This window comes from Prunus mume, linkage group LG6 (assembly GCF_029339155.1).
Source record: "Prunus mume cultivar Tortuosa linkage group LG6, ASM2933915v1, whole genome shotgun sequence".
In the NCBI taxonomy this organism is placed as follows: Eukaryota; Viridiplantae; Streptophyta; class Magnoliopsida; order Rosales; family Rosaceae; genus Prunus; species Prunus mume.
This window is the reverse complement of record NC_142703.1, coordinates 7,727,249-7,742,913: the sequence shown is the minus strand read 5'-3', so window position 1 is coordinate 7,742,913 and position 15,665 is coordinate 7,727,249. Positions and strand designations below refer to the sequence as shown.

At 35.9% G+C, this 15,665-nt stretch overlaps 2 protein-coding genes across 2 annotated transcripts; one reads left to right on the top strand and one right to left on the bottom strand.

The window, feature by feature from the left end:
- The first annotated feature begins 4,870 nt into the window (after positions 1-4,870).
- NF-YB5 (nuclear factor Y, subunit B5) lies at positions 4,871-5,787 on the top strand. Its single transcript, XM_008236796.2, has one exon. The coding sequence runs from the start codon at positions 5,001-5,003 to the stop codon at positions 5,529-5,531; it is 531 nt and encodes a 176-aa protein (XP_008235018.1). The 5' UTR covers positions 4,871-5,000; the 3' UTR covers positions 5,532-5,787.
- A 3,603-nt stretch (positions 5,788-9,390) lies between these two features.
- On the bottom strand, positions 9,391-13,882 carry LOC103333887 (potassium transporter 5-like). Its single transcript, XM_008236797.2, has 7 exons — positions 13,435-13,882; positions 13,113-13,338; positions 12,241-12,489; positions 12,054-12,104; positions 11,363-11,623; positions 10,666-11,088; positions 9,391-10,590 (listed from the first exon to the last, which is right to left on the bottom strand). Exons 1-7 carry the CDS (start codon positions 13,606-13,608, stop codon positions 9,614-9,616), a joined length of 2,361 nt encoding a protein of 786 aa, XP_008235019.2. The 5' UTR covers positions 13,609-13,882; the 3' UTR covers positions 9,391-9,613.
- Positions 13,883-15,665: the final 1,783 nt, after the last annotated feature.

The following is a 15,665-nucleotide window of genomic DNA, read 5'->3' as shown; positions in this document are numbered from 1 at the left end:
GTGTTCGTTCTGCTTGGGTTGGTCTTGTTGGCAACTAACTTTTATGGCACGTTTAGTAATCCCTATCAAAATAAAGAGTTGAAGTCCAATGATATTCCTGTGTTTATTTTACATGGAGGAGTGAAAATACGCGTGGAACCTATACAAAATTAGGAATTCAACTCTAATTTTGAAAGAGTTAGACTCTTAGGTATGAGGTGATATTCTAATTCTTGAAGAACTAATCTATTAGGAATTTGTCTTTTTTTATCAATTATATCCTCACACAATTTTTAAAATTCCTAATTTTTCATGTACTTTAACCCAACTACGATGGCATTTTAGTAATAAATTTGGTTTCAATTCCGATTCATGGAAATTTATAGTAAACAACTTATAAGGAATCAATACCACTCATGCCTCAATTCCATATCAGTGTTCTATTTGCAGCACCTTAACGCTATTTAATTTCACATCTCTCAAATTTTATGGCATGATATGATAAAATATTATCAAATTATATTGATTTTTTTTTTTTTGAACTCAGGGTGAGACGTATTTATATATTATAGTGAAATTGGCTAAAATAGCAATTTTTCACAACTTCTATTCTAAAATAACCCCCTTGCATTAAAGAAGCACCGTTGGTGAATGTAAATTCAACTGTTCACCTCACTCTTGCACTCTTTTTAAGAAACTTTTTGAACAATTAGATTAATATCCAATGTGATTACAATCTCTTGACTTCGTGGTCCAAGAGATCGGGACTGTAAAGAAGCATTATAGGGAAAATAAAAAAAACCTTATAATAAGGCATGCAACTATTAGTATAAAGAACCTTCTAGTAATAAAACTGAAAAAAAGAGAGAAACTAGGATGATCCAACCCAAGCTAGTTTGATTGAACAGTCCATGAAAGGCCCTGAAGAAGAACGGATAATTTGGTAAGGCCACTTGAACCTTTCTATTGGGCCTAATCCTGAGGTTTTGAAAAACCTTTTTGGGTCGAAAGCTAGTTCCATTTACTTTATATGGGCCTAATGTAATCAACCCATAAATCAAGGCCACATTTATTTCATAAAGTGTTATTAGGCGTGGGTACGGTCCTGTTTTCCTATAGCACTGAAATTGAAATTGAAATTGGAAAATTTACATGGTTTAATTCGGTTTGGTTATCACAAAAAATACGAAGGAAACTGAACCAAACTAAACCTTAACAAGGCCGGTTTTGAGCCCATTGTATTATTTTTATTTTTTCTTATTTTACGCTTGGGAAAATTTGCCTGCACAACTTTTGGTTTTCCTATTTTTCAAATAGATTAACACGATTTTTAGGGTGTGGCGATCGGATTATGTTGTTCAAGACCTATGTCAAAGGTAAAATATATACGCACCAATAAAAGTATAAAGTCGCATATATGTGTGCGATTAATTTAATTAATTTTTAAGCCGAGGCCTTGAAACAAAGGTTGGTTTAACATTCAAATCCTGGCTTTTTCTTCACATGCATGTATGCAATGGAAGCATGAGTTGGAGATCCAAGACGACTATACAAGGAATTCAGGAATTACTTACGTATTTCCTGATGTTGACGGTGATTAGGTTCCTGAAAATGGTTCTGAACAGTGTAAACTTTACGTTTAGTGCTTAATTACATTGATTAGTGGATTATACGTGCTAAATTATGAGCACTGTAAGCTGGTTCAAGTGATCCAATCAATCTAACTTAGACGAAATCAATACTTGTGATGTCTAAGCATGACAGCTAATTAAGTGTTTTTTGTTTTGTTTTGAAGGGTTTGTACTTTGGAGGCAGGTCCACCATTGAGATGCAGCAATAATTATTCCCCTTTTAGGTTTTAAGCAAACTTAATTATATCAGCAACCTGCAAATAGAACACTGATATTCTCTTTATTATGTGGTTTTGCTTTTCACTTATATATTTGATTCAACTATAATGAAAAGTTAGTTAGTGCGGTTTGGTTTGTTTCGTCATATTAATTTTCTATAAATCTATCGTCATGAACTTGGGATAAATACTGTCGACAATCCAAAAAAACTTGGGATACATAAAATAAAACAAACCACACAAATAGCATAAGAAAGAAAGGAAAATCCTATCATCATGACAGTGTTTAATTACTTACAAGCTTTGTTCCAAAAGGGCAGTGTACGTACCAAAGCCCTAAATTTAAAAAAATAGAAGATCGGATCAACTAAAGATGCCCACTAGAGCAAGCAAATTGGGGAATCTTAACGAAAGTGGGAAGGTGTGGCCCCTAAATATGAAAAATATCTAGAATAATGCACATCTTCACCACATCATACAAAGTAATTGTGATGATGCGCAATGAGGCTTTTAAGAATAATTAGAACGTCAACGGTGTCTAATCTAATGAAAAGGGCATTGATTTATAGATAAGAGGTTTCAGGTTCAAATTCCCATGACATCTAGTTGTGTGTGTGTGTGAACTCTCTCATCTCTTTAATTTAGACTATCGTTTACTAAAAAACAAAGAACAATTAAATGACTGCTAATTAGTTCCAAAAGGTTTTGAGGTGGCCTAACTACTAATCACAAGATGAGTTGACAACTAAAAACGCTTATATATAGCAGAAAATTTTGAAGTACTTATGGGTCATAAAATCTTTTATAAAAAAGTATAAGTGTTTCCTACATAAGCAGTCCCAAACGAAAGTGACTTATAATATATGGCGCATATCCTATTTAAGTCGCCCAATTAATCACGCATGGATAATGATTGTGTCGTAGAAATAAGAAAATTTTAAAGCAATGAAGAATAAGACTAAGCATACAAAACCAGGCTGTTTGTAAAATACTTTGTACTCAGAAGCTATGAGAGCCATGAGTATGGTCTTATATCCTTGTACTTTTTGCATGATCTGCCTATCGACCAGGGTTGATACTCGGTATATGTTCAGTGAACAAGGACCACAAATCATGTTCTGTAAACAGTGGCTTCACGCTGAGAAATCGTACGGTAAGAAGCAGAACATCGGTTTGAAAGCAGCACCTTTCGCGAGTAGCCTTGGAGGGAGGGAGGAACATACAATACGAAGATGTGGTGGAAATATAAAATAGGTCTGGGATGTGATATATTCTTTTGACAATGTTATACATGTTTTTTTAATTTTTCTTTCAAGAGGAATATGCATGTAAGAAGGTGCAGACAGGTATATTAAATTTTCTTTTTTGTTATCACCGTCCAATATGTTCTATCTTCAAGGAATTAGTGCACTGTGTAAGTTGTGAAATTAAAGCAGAAGAAGAAGTAGATGCAACGCTACATACAGTTTAAGCTTTTAGATCTTAAAATAAATCTTAATCCAGAGGCAAACAGGAAATAAATCTGAATTTGTCTGTTCTGTCTGGTCCTTCTCTATGCATGTCTGGTTTTAAATATATATTTAACTACCCAATTTGGCAAGTTTATGGTCCTTTTCATCTGTAAACTTTTATTTGTTGGTCGTCTCACGATCTACATACGTATGCATTTCGAATTAAGCATATCCAAAATGTGACTTCATATAGATTAATTAAGATTAAGAGTACCTATGACTTTAATTAGACCAACAATAACGTCTAACTTTTCCTGCATAGATCGATGGGTTTGTGTTGTCGTTAGTTGCACATGTTTTCTCATTCATAGGCTGCTATATAGTGTAATTTATTAATATAACTTGATGTTCATGAGCATATATGATACACTAACAAATCTCATACATGTTTCTTTCTCATGATTTGTCGAGAACAATTCTCTAAACGCTAATATTTATAAATTAGAAATAAATTTTGAATCTATGACTACGAATAATCTTTTCAACAATCCATTTGATATTTAAAACAATTTGCATAGACGAATCAGATTTCATTGCAAATAACTATGACATCGAATAATTTTACAACCCTCTTTTCAATTGTGGCGGGTGTTTGCTTTTTCTATTTCTTTTTAAGAGAATCTTTGATTGTCGAGGTTATTCAATTTAATTTGAGATGCGTTGTATGCATAAGGAAAACTTAGTTACGAATTAAAAAGTGAATTAATTACACCTTGAAAAGTGACTAGACCAAATAAAATATAATTAACCGAGTCATTTTCACAAGGGTTGGTGAGGGGAGGTTTCACAATTAGGCATAATAATCAAGATTAGGACCTCTAGATTAATTTGCACCAAGTAAAATTGTATCCGCGTACGGTTCATACACTAGAGCTAGCTAGATGATCAACTACCGCGAACTGCCACATGCCAACCTATATAATTGTGCTCTTAGGCAAACGAATCATCATCAATGCATTTCATAAACCCATCCAGAATTCCTGGACCTGGCTGTCACCTTAACAAAAGTTACTCACAAAGTAGTACTAGTATTGTTTGCCGTTGTACATAGCCATCGATCCCATGGAAAAAACCTAAGAGCAGTAGGTAATCAAACACTAATATTAGTATTATAATTAGTCCATTCTTTTTAGGTTTTGATTAGTTTGTATATCTGCAGTGCAACAAATACACGTGCATAACTTTAGTCCACACATTCAAATTCCTGGTATTATTTAAAGATTATTTCTTAATCTTATTTAGGCTTTAATCCAACAGATCGATGAAAGACCAAGCGGGGACCATTCTCCATAATTTGATCAGTTTAGTCTTTTACTATTTTTTCAAAGCTTTTTATTGGGTCGGGGGGTAGATAGCTTCCACAAAAAACCTTACACGGTGACATGGGGGAGAGAGAGAGAGAGAGAGGGAAAATAAAAGTAAAAAATAAAAATAACCCAATCAATAGCAACCTAGAGAATTGCCTGTTGTGCTGACCAGGTATTTGTCGAAGCATGTCATCATCATATAGAGGAAGCTTTACCATCTGTATGGTGCATATGTACATAAACATGCACATATGGACATCTGATGTTCTATATAAAGCAGCAGCTTAATTAGTTAGCAACTGAGAGGAGGTAGCAACGTGTCTGTGTTTGAGAGGATCAAAATTTCATGTGGAGATGGATAATAACATAGGCAATAATTCATCAGAGGGAGAAGGGTTTAAGTACAATTTCACAGGCAGTAGTATCTCTAGCGATCATCATCATCATCAAGAAGATGGGGTCATCAAGGAGCAAGATCGGCTGCTTCCGATTGCTAATGTTGGGCGGATCATGAAGCAAATTCTTCCCCCAAATGCAAAAATCTCGAAAGAAGCCAAAGAAACCATGCAGGAATGTGTTTCTGAGTTTATAAGCTTTGTGACTGGAGAAGCATCTGACAAGTGTCACAAAGAGAAGCGCAAGACAGTGAATGGAGATGACATTTGCTGGGCTCTTGCAACTCTTGGCTTCGATGATTATGCTGAACCATTGAAGAGGTATTTGCATAGGTACAGAGAATTGGAAGGAGAGAAGGCGGCTCACCAAGGCAAGGCCAACAGTAGTGAAGAAAGAAACGAAGTGTCACCACCAAGGACAAGTACCTCTAGTCCCTTAAAGTTCAATGTGCTTGAAAGGGGAAATAGCTCGCTCTCCCGGCGATTTTGAGTGATGATCATATGAAGCGAGGTAATTAATATACTTTTCGAATTAGTGGTACTCTTCTTAAACTGTATGAGTTGAAGGTGACGATGATGATGTTATAAACATGACTATAGATAATTAAGTGGGAAGGTTTAATTTTAGGTTTTTTTTTTCATTTTGTGTTTCTCATGTGTGCTCATAATGGGTTTCTTCTTTGGTTGACTGTTATTAGCTCGAGAATTATGCGAAATTGGAGTTAATCCTTTGACTTATTTGTCTGATGAGCTTATATATCTACTTCTTAGTTTTATAAGCTGTAATTAGGAAGTAATCTATGACATACTCCTGTTCAATTTTGTCCTTGACTTGAATTCATGGAGGGTTAGTTGAATGGGATATACTTCACTCTTTATGTAATATCCGCTGGGTGGAAGCCATAAGATCACTAAACTACAAAGCAACTGAAACACTAGTGATGTTTGTATCTCTGATTAATTTCTGGATTTTGCTTAGTGCAAACTCCGTTAGGGTTTTTGGACCTTTTATTTTGGAATCTACGATCACCAGAGATCAATTCACATAATCTCTTTTCAATTTTGATCCTACTCACATCTTTCTGGTGTGAGTTAGATCTGATATGATTTATTTCAGAGACTGGATGTTTAGGGTTTTATATATCTTCAGTTTTGGAAAAAATTATTTCGATTTGTTTTCTGGCAGATAATATCTTATACATTAATTCTCTTGAAATTGGTTTACATTTGAAACAGTCTGGTTGCTCCAATTAAAACTATCTTCGAATAACCTATCCTCCCCGTTTGGCCTCCATTGAATATAGGAAAATAAATCTCTCCCAAAAGATTGTCCAGCCAACTTCCAAAAGTAAGTCAAAAACTCTCTCTGGGTTAAACGTTGCATTTGTCGGTGTATATAACATGCCATATGTATGGTTTTGGCCTTTTGAATATGAAATTCACTCATAAGACAGCAATTATACATACTCTTTTTCTCCTTTTTCTACCATGTTTTGTTCATATTTTTGATGTAATCAAAATCCGATATGAGAAATTAGATGCTTTAAACTCAGGTTTTGCGAAAAACAAATATTCATTTGCTTTTAAGTTCGTCTTATGGTATTCTTATATTAATGAGTTATTTACACTAACACCCCATTAGATTTTAGTTGTTTTCACAAAATCCCTTTCATTTATTTTTTGTTCAAAGATTGATGATTTTATATGAAAAAAAATTCATTCAAATGACAAAGTTAGCATTTGAGATTAGATTGCACATACATTTGTTGAGGTTAATTTTGTTATTTGCAAAAGTTTTTATGTATGAAATCATCAAATTTTGGGTGAAGAATCAATGAAAATGGGTTTTTTTGTGAAAGCAAATTGAAACCTCAGGGAGTATTCGTGTAAGTTTTGAAATCTTAGAGAGTTTTGTGAAAACACCAAAAACTTAGGTGTGGTGTTAGTGTAAATCCCTTTATATTAATACTGGACTTGGAAATCATACCCTATGAAATTCTCTAGCTTTTATAGTGAAGTTTGGTTTTACATGTCTTGAGCACTCTAACCGTTTGAATTAACTCTCTCTCTCTCTCTCTCTCTCTCTCTCTCTCTCTCTCTCAAAATTCCTGTCATCTAAATTACCATCTATATATACACACACACATGCGCACGCTAGATGCCGTGTGAGTGGAAGGTAGCTATCTAATTTGCATTGATTCTTGGTTAATTTAAAAAGGGAAACCCACATTATCCGTCACTCATGAAGTCATGTGGCTAATTATGTTATTCAACGGCTAGCTCTAGGGTTTCCTTTGATAACCACAGCTATACTTTTGTCTGTTTTTTAACCGGGACCACAGCTTTGGTGGCCATGGCTCAACCTTCCATGGTTAATTTGTCGTTAACAACACATCTAGTTTCGATCATGCCGACGATTTTTATAATGAAATGAGTTTTTGGATCATCTTCCCACAAGTGAGGATGACTAAGCTCTAATGTCAAGTTGTTTACAAGTTTTTTGTGAGGATTCCTGGCAAATGGAGACAAACAAGTGCAAGACTGACTTATTAGGCTTTCTAGGGTTCCTCATGCCAATTAAAAAAAAAGAAAAAAAAAAAAGAGAGGACCGAAGTATATGATACGAGATTTGAAACAGGCGAATTAAAATTTCTAGCTAGCTCATGGGAGGAAGTCACTTTGTTCGTTTCGTGCGCTTTCTGTACTTTAAATGTTTACATACTCTCTTGGCTTTGGACTTGATGTCAAACTCTCACTTCATGGAATTAATCTCCGAAACCCATAAATCTGACAGAGGCGCAGGCATGGAGTTTATGAGTTCTCCATGTGACACCTAGCAAAGTCCCCAACTCTACACGTGCTAGCTATTCTGCATCTCTTTCCCAAGTGTATCAACTTTTACAGGCCACCACATTTTATATGTTATTTATTCAAAAAGACAGCACTAGATTGCTGTATGAATTTTTGACGGCTGGACCAAGAAACTAATTGGCATTTTTGCAGCATATATCTGATTAGAAGCCGTGCAGGAGGTTACACTGATATCAGATATATAAATACAGAGGGGTTTTGGGATTCAATATTATTGTAAGATATATAATGCGGTATATAATCTGTTATTTAGGTTGGATGTGCACCGTCCAACACGAGTTCGGATGCGCATTAAGTTTTTTAATTAGTCTTCTTTTTTTCTGTAGTTCATAAGTCATGCCCACTTTCAGCATGCGCTTGTGAGGAATATCAAACACTTTCTCACCCTGCCTCAAATTCCTCTTCAATAAACTGTAAGCGTAATGGATCAAAATTCTTTTGATTATACCAGCTCCGCAATTAAGTGAACAACCCCCCAACTCCATGCCTTGTCGATTGCTTCAATCTCTCTGTCCAACAGATCTTGTTGCCTCTGTTGATCGTCAAATTGCCTCACATCCTGGTTGCCATTCTCATCCTTAACCAACCTGTCATCGGATTCCCCCTCTTTGACGTCAAACTTCTCTCCACTAGTGCTGTGCATTGTTGTTCGAGATATCAAAAACTTATCCTTTATGAACGCTTTCAGTTTTTCCACCAACAAACCCTTCAAAAGGCTCATTTTGAACATCCGTGTACCCGTATCTTGCAACACACCGAAACACATTGAGCTCCTTATTAGACTCTATTCGCTGGAAAAGAAATTGCTCTTTGAATAGTATAGCCGAGCGGCTATAATATTTATTTATAAACAAAAGATAATTTATTAAAAGATTACAGCCGCGCGGCTATACTCGTTAATATAGCCGCTCGGCTATACTATTTATTTATAAATAAAAGATAATTTATTAAAAGCCTACAGCCGCGCGGCTATATGGTTTATTTTTAAAAAATATGTCAATAGTATAGCCGCCCGGCTATACGTTTTTAAAATTTTAAATAAATAATTTATTAAATCAAACCTACAACATGTAGGGTAAAATGATATGCATATCAGACCAGAAAATGAATAACAAGAATAAGAAATGAAAATGGAGACCTTGGAGGCATGGCTGTGGTGAGCAGTGAAGCTGCGTGACGTGACTCGAGGTCCAAGGAGTCATATCTTCGCAACTTTTGCCATGAAAGTTTCTTTGCTTTGAGTTCCTGACTCTGATCAGAAACTTGTTGATGATCATGATCTTGGCGTCCCTGATGATCAATGGCGCTTTCCAATATTACGTCTTCTTGAGCCATTTCTGTGTTTGTGTTTGTAGAAATCTGGGATATTTAAGGGCCAATTAAGCAAGAGTTTGCCCACAACTCATACTCTTTTATACAAATAAATATTACATGATTCGGTCATTTCAAATATATTACATTTAGTTAGTCAAATGCTGTAACAAAATTTGATTCTGGAGTTACTCAATATAATCTCCCATTCTTGGGGAAAAAATACATACATATATATATATAAAATGACTTTTGGCTAGAATTAAATCATGGGAAATCACCTTCATTCTATACGACATGGATACGTATGTCAGTATTGGATTATTTATCTATTTTCTGAAGCTGTAGCCTGTACTCAAACTCGATCATGTATCCACTTTCTTCTTTTTTCTAAAGTTCATAAGTCATGCCCACTTTCAACATGCGTTTGTGAGGAATATCAAACACTTTATCACTCTGTCTCAAATTCCTCTTCAAGAAGTTGTAAGCATAATCAATTAAAATTCTTTTAACCATACCAGCTCCTTTTGCAGCCGTCACTTCATTTTCCCCAATTAGGTGAACAACCCCCCACCTCCATGCTTTGTCTATGGCTTCAATCTCTTCGTCCAGTAAATCTTGTTGCTTCTCTTGATCATCAACTTCCTTCGCATCCTCCTTGCCATTCTCACCGTTAGCCAGCCCGTCATCGAATTCCTCCTCCTTGATGTCAAACTTCTCCCCATTATTATCGTCCATATTTCTTTGAGATATCCAAAAACTATCCTTTATGAACTCTTTCAATTTCTCCACCAACAACCCTTCAAAGGGTTCATGCTCATTTCGAACATCTGTGTACCCATATCTTGCAACACATCGAAACACATTGAGCTCCTTAGGCTCTACTCTCCGAAAAAGAAATCGCTCTTCCAATGGAACCTTGCTTATAGGCAACGATTTAATGGAGACGAAAACAAGGACCGAGTGCAATGCAGGCACATTTGTTGCATAATGATTGAAGATCGGAGGGATGCCTTGAACAAGCTCCGAATAGAACATGGCGAGGCCAGGCATTCGACAAAAGTTTGCGCTAACAGCAATTTCCTTGAGTTGTTCTGGAGAGATTTTGTGACCAAGCTCGTAATAGTACTTTCTCCGATGCACATCATTCCACACAAACATTATAATCATCAAGACCATGGCAAAGGCGAGGGGAAGATATCCACCTTGGTTGAATTTGTAGAGCACCGAACTTAGATACATTAACTCCACACTTCCAATGACAAGAACATATGAGATGACCAATAATATGTTGGTTTTCCATATCATTATCATGATTAGCACTAGAAACGAGGACGTAAGCGTCATTACAAACACCACAGCTATACCTGTGTATAAATAAAAATAAAGACATTCATTAATTAGTAAATCAAGTTCAAATTATTGTAATTTAATTTACTTACCGTATGCATTGCCAATCTTTGCAGTGGTTCGGAAACCCAAAGTGACACCAACGCAAGCCAACATGAGAAGGTAGTTGACCTCCGGAATGTAAACTTGTCCTGCGTACCTGGCCGATGTGTGCACGATTTTGACACGAGGGAAACACCCTAATGACAGTGACTGTTGGATTATAGAGAACGTCCCTGAAATCATGGCTTGACTGGCTATGATTGATGCCAATACTGCCGCCACAAACATCGGCCAATACAATGGCCCTGGTATAGACTTGAAGAAGGTATCATAAACAAGATGATGGTGATTGCGAAGAAAAGAGGCTTGTCCCGTGTATGCCAATATGAGAGCTGGATAAGTAACTGCGCACATACTTATTTGAATGGATCGGACTGTGAAGTGGCCCACGTCAGCAAACAATGCTTCAGTTCCTGCATTTTGTAAAATTAATAAGTCAAACTTAATAGTTATTTCATGCGTCATGTGTAAGGATCAACATTTGACACAAAGTCTATGGGCCTAAGTGGGTCGATCCAAGTTCGATGGACCAAAGCTCCACCTGACCCATTTTTAAAATTGTGTAAAGCTTGGGCCAAGGATTTAAAACTTTAGGCGACCTGAGCCTGACCCGAGCCCAAAATTTGAGCCGAGCCACAAACCCCAGTCATGTGTTGTTTGACAAGAAGATGTAAATTAGATTGGAACCTGTTATGGCAAGGACAATGCCACCAAGAGAAATCCAAGCGTCTTTTTTGTTCCTCCTGAAGTAATCTACTATGTATTGTGGATTTAGGGCTTTGACCACCGTAGGATCAAACTTGATGAAGTTGTAGACACCAATGCCACCAATCAGTGTAAACCAAACACAAATGATTGGTGCAAAAGTGTAGCCCACTTTATCAGTTCCAAATCTTTGAACCATGAAGAGGCAAATCAGGATGGCTATTGATATCCAAACAATCCGATCTGTGTACACATAGCAAAAGTATCATAAACAACAATTTGTAAACAATTACATAGATTAAATAATTGACCAAACTATGCAATATTATTATATTCAAATGATTAATTAATAAATTCATTCACACAAGATATGTATCAATACATATGTATGCATTAGGATGACCCAGCCCGACCATAAATTTTCAATCTCAAACCGAATTAGGGCGGGGTCAATTAGGCTTAGTAACTTTTTCAGGCCAAATTGGGGCCGGGTTAAAAAAGTTAGAATTATATGTACTGCAATTCAACAATCTAAAAATAACTCTACTTTTTTTTTTTTCAATTCAACAATCTAATAATAACTCTCTATTGTTTTGTTTTTGTTTTTGTTTTTTTAGCAGATGATGACCTAAACTTATTTGGGGTCAAAAGAACGTGGGGCCATGTGGGGTACCTTCTGTCATTGCAGATGTAGCTTCTTTGATCCCTCCAACAGCCGACAAAACTGCCATCAAATTGGAACAGAAAAAATTAGTGATGGTCAAGTCAAAATAAAATGAAACTTTGATTTTGTCTTATTGCACAATGTTCAACTCAAATGACCATGGAAGTGAAGTGATTAGAAGAAAAGAATTAGAAACCTGAGATGCAGGGAGTGAGAACACCGTCGCCAATGACCATGGAAGTACCAAGCATGGTGGCGAATAATAAGAAGACCTTGGCAAAGGGGCTGTTCTCTAATTTAGATTTAAGCCTTGACGCTCTCTTTAGGCGTTTGCTCGGCAACTCCAGCTCAAAATTTGAGACATCCCGATCCTCTGCTTGTTGACTCGGAGTCAAACCAACCTTGGCATATCGACATAGCAAAGAGTATAGTGCGAACGTCCCTCCTGCCGTATTGAAATTAAATAATTATATTAGAATGCCTATAGTCTATAGATGAGTTCGTCCCTGGTTTGTGCCTCATCGTTGTGTTACTTTAATTCCTAGTTACAGGGTCACAAGATGACACCAGGATACATCAAAGTTAGGACTTTTGGTCAGATTAAAAAACAAAACAAAAATGACTAAAAACTTGGGTGGTACTTGAGAGTCGTGACTCGTGCATTTGGGTGGTACCTATTTAAAATAACTAAAAAAACTTGTATAAAAGTAATCGTGACTCGTGCAATATATTTAATATAAATTTATAAATAAACTCAATCCTAAACATGTATTTATAAAAAAACTCAAATACTATTTAAACATAGAAACACACCCAAAATCAACTTCAAAATCAACAATTGTATATTTTTTGGGTGTGTTTATAAATAGGTTTTGAGTGTGTGTAATGATGGATTTTGGGTGTGTTTATAAAGTGTTTTGGGTGTTGGATTTTTTTATAATTTCAGCCTTTATTTTGAGTGTTTTTTTAAATAAAAAATTCAGAACAGCAAGCACAAGAATAATATACAGCTAATTTAAGTGAAATATTATGAATTTATTAAAGGATGTAGCTAGGATGAGATCTTACCGTCGCCATTATCGTTGGCCCGTAAGACGACGAAAACGTACTTAATCAAAGGGATTAAGGTTAGGGTGTAAAGGATCAAAGAAAGAACACCCAAAATGTCGTCATCATGGTTGATGCCTTTGGTAAAGGTGCTTGAATACACATAGAGAGGTGATGTACCGATGTCCCCATAAACTATTCCAATGCTCTGAAATGCTAGGTGCAGTATCACCGACCACTCCGCACCCTAGAACAAAAACAACCCAAAGGAAAACAAATTATAAGTTATATATACAAACAGACCAGAAAATGAATAACAAGAATAAGAAATGAAAATGGAGACCTTGGAGGCATGGCCATGGTGAGCAGTGAAACTGCGTGACTCGAGGTCCAAGGAGTCGTATCTTCGCAGCTTTTGCCATGAAAGTTTCTTTGATTTGAGCTCCTGATTCTGATGATGATCAGGAACTTCATGATGATCTGTGGCGTTTTCCAGTATCACCTCTTCATCAGGCATTTCTGTGATTCCTAGATGAGCTAGCTAGTTGAAATCTGAGGAGAGAGAGTTGAAATCTCGGGGTGCGTAAGTATGGGGAGCTGTACTACTTCTTCCTATATGTGAGGATATGGAGGGTCATATTTAAAGGCAAGTTAAGCCCACAACTGATCATACTTGTATACTTATACGGGTATGTACTCGTATACTTATACGCGTATGTACACGTAGGTCACAAGTTAGAACAAAAAGAAGCATGGAAACCAATCCCATGGAGCTAGCAAAACAATAGCTTAGCTAGGACAAGAGCTTGACCTTGTTTTGTGAGATTAATGTGAAGCTTACCAAATTAACGGGATGTCCGAGGCCGAGATGTTGATGGAGATCTTTTTTTATTGCCACATCTGTTTAATAATCAATTATGCCCTTCAGTTTTTTTATTTAATTATAATACTTACAATTATATATTCAGAAGTTGTAATTTTACAAGTTAAATGTTCCTAGTCCACTTATGAAATTTCCACTCTATATATTATCAAATTTGGTCTCCTTTTGTTTTGGCCTTGGAGTTTTAGTGCCATATTGCCCAACAAAATATTTATCTAAATTTGAATATACACGTAGTTTAATACCTAATAATTTAACTCGTCGTCATCATATTTTATATTGGCTGTTTATAACTGGAGAAATTTTTATGTGTTCCAAGTACACTACATTATTGGTCCGATTGATGACATTAGAAAGTTATGAACAAAATTTTATATCTTGGAGTTTACTCATGTACGTATCTTTCAATTAACTTCCTTTTTTTTTTTTTGGTTGGAAAAATAAGAAGAAAAAATATAGGAGTTTTGGTTAGAATTATTTATAAATAATCGGAAAGAAAATACAAAACCAGAAAAAGAAAAAGAATAAAAATTCAATTGGAATGGCAATGTAGAAGAAATTTCTCATATGAATACTGGGATTGTGACACAATCTAAGGCACCTAGTCAGATTGGAGGCCGTGACTTTTGATCAAAAGTCAAACTTTGTGACAATCCATACAGGCTTCTTGTACAAATGTAATTAAAACTTAGCATTAGCATGAAAACCAGAATTGGAAAAGTAATTAAACATGACAACCAAGGTTTAGGTTTTGCAGCTAATCAGAAGACGACAGTTGCTGCTTAGTTATAATCGGAGAGCTTAGAGCAAAAGTCATAGTAGTTTTCTAGTAGAAGACGCCACGTGCAATTTGGTCTTCGCCACGTGTGACATGTGTATCTTGTTTAGCCTTTATGCTTTTGGCAGTATCAGAGGAAGGTGACAACTGTTTGACTACATGGCATGCATGGAAATGCAGTATGGCACAACCAAAGCTCATAAGTCATAAACCTTCGGCATTGTCAAATAACACTGCATGAATCATGATGAGGAGAGAAAGGGTGCACCGTTCAATGAATTATGAATCTTCCAAAAATATATATATATATATATAGCTGGGGTTAACTGTCATAACAGGTAATTTGGTATCTGAGCAGTGTTTAAGACACTTTTAAGGTCCAAAATTAATGCATCAACAGTTAGAATCTCATCACACATGTAAACGACTGTAAAAATGTATAATTTGAATTTCTTTTACGGCCGCCTTTGTATTGTAATTTACATGAGAGCACTTATGCGGTTAACTTTTTGTATTTTTTTAACTGTTGTGTTGGAGTTTTGTTGATTGGACCACCCAAAATTAATTAACCTTGGTTTATTGTATATTTTAACCTAAATTAGGTATCTGTCATGAGCTGATCATAGAGTATATGTCCTTGCGGCCTCGGTGCTTATCCCATATTCAGATGTGCACCAAACCTAAGGCCAAAGCCATCCCCCTCCCCTCCCTCGGCAATGTTGTGACTTGTGTGGCAGAAAGCCTAATAGAATTGTTTGCTTAGAAAATGTTTTAGCTGCTGAATCCCAGACACCATGTGCAGCCTGCCGTCTGCTGTCTGCTGTGTCATTGCAATTATAAGTAATTGTGAATTAACTATGAAAATAATGCAGAATCAACAACAGCCAACAGCAACTACCAATATATATATATA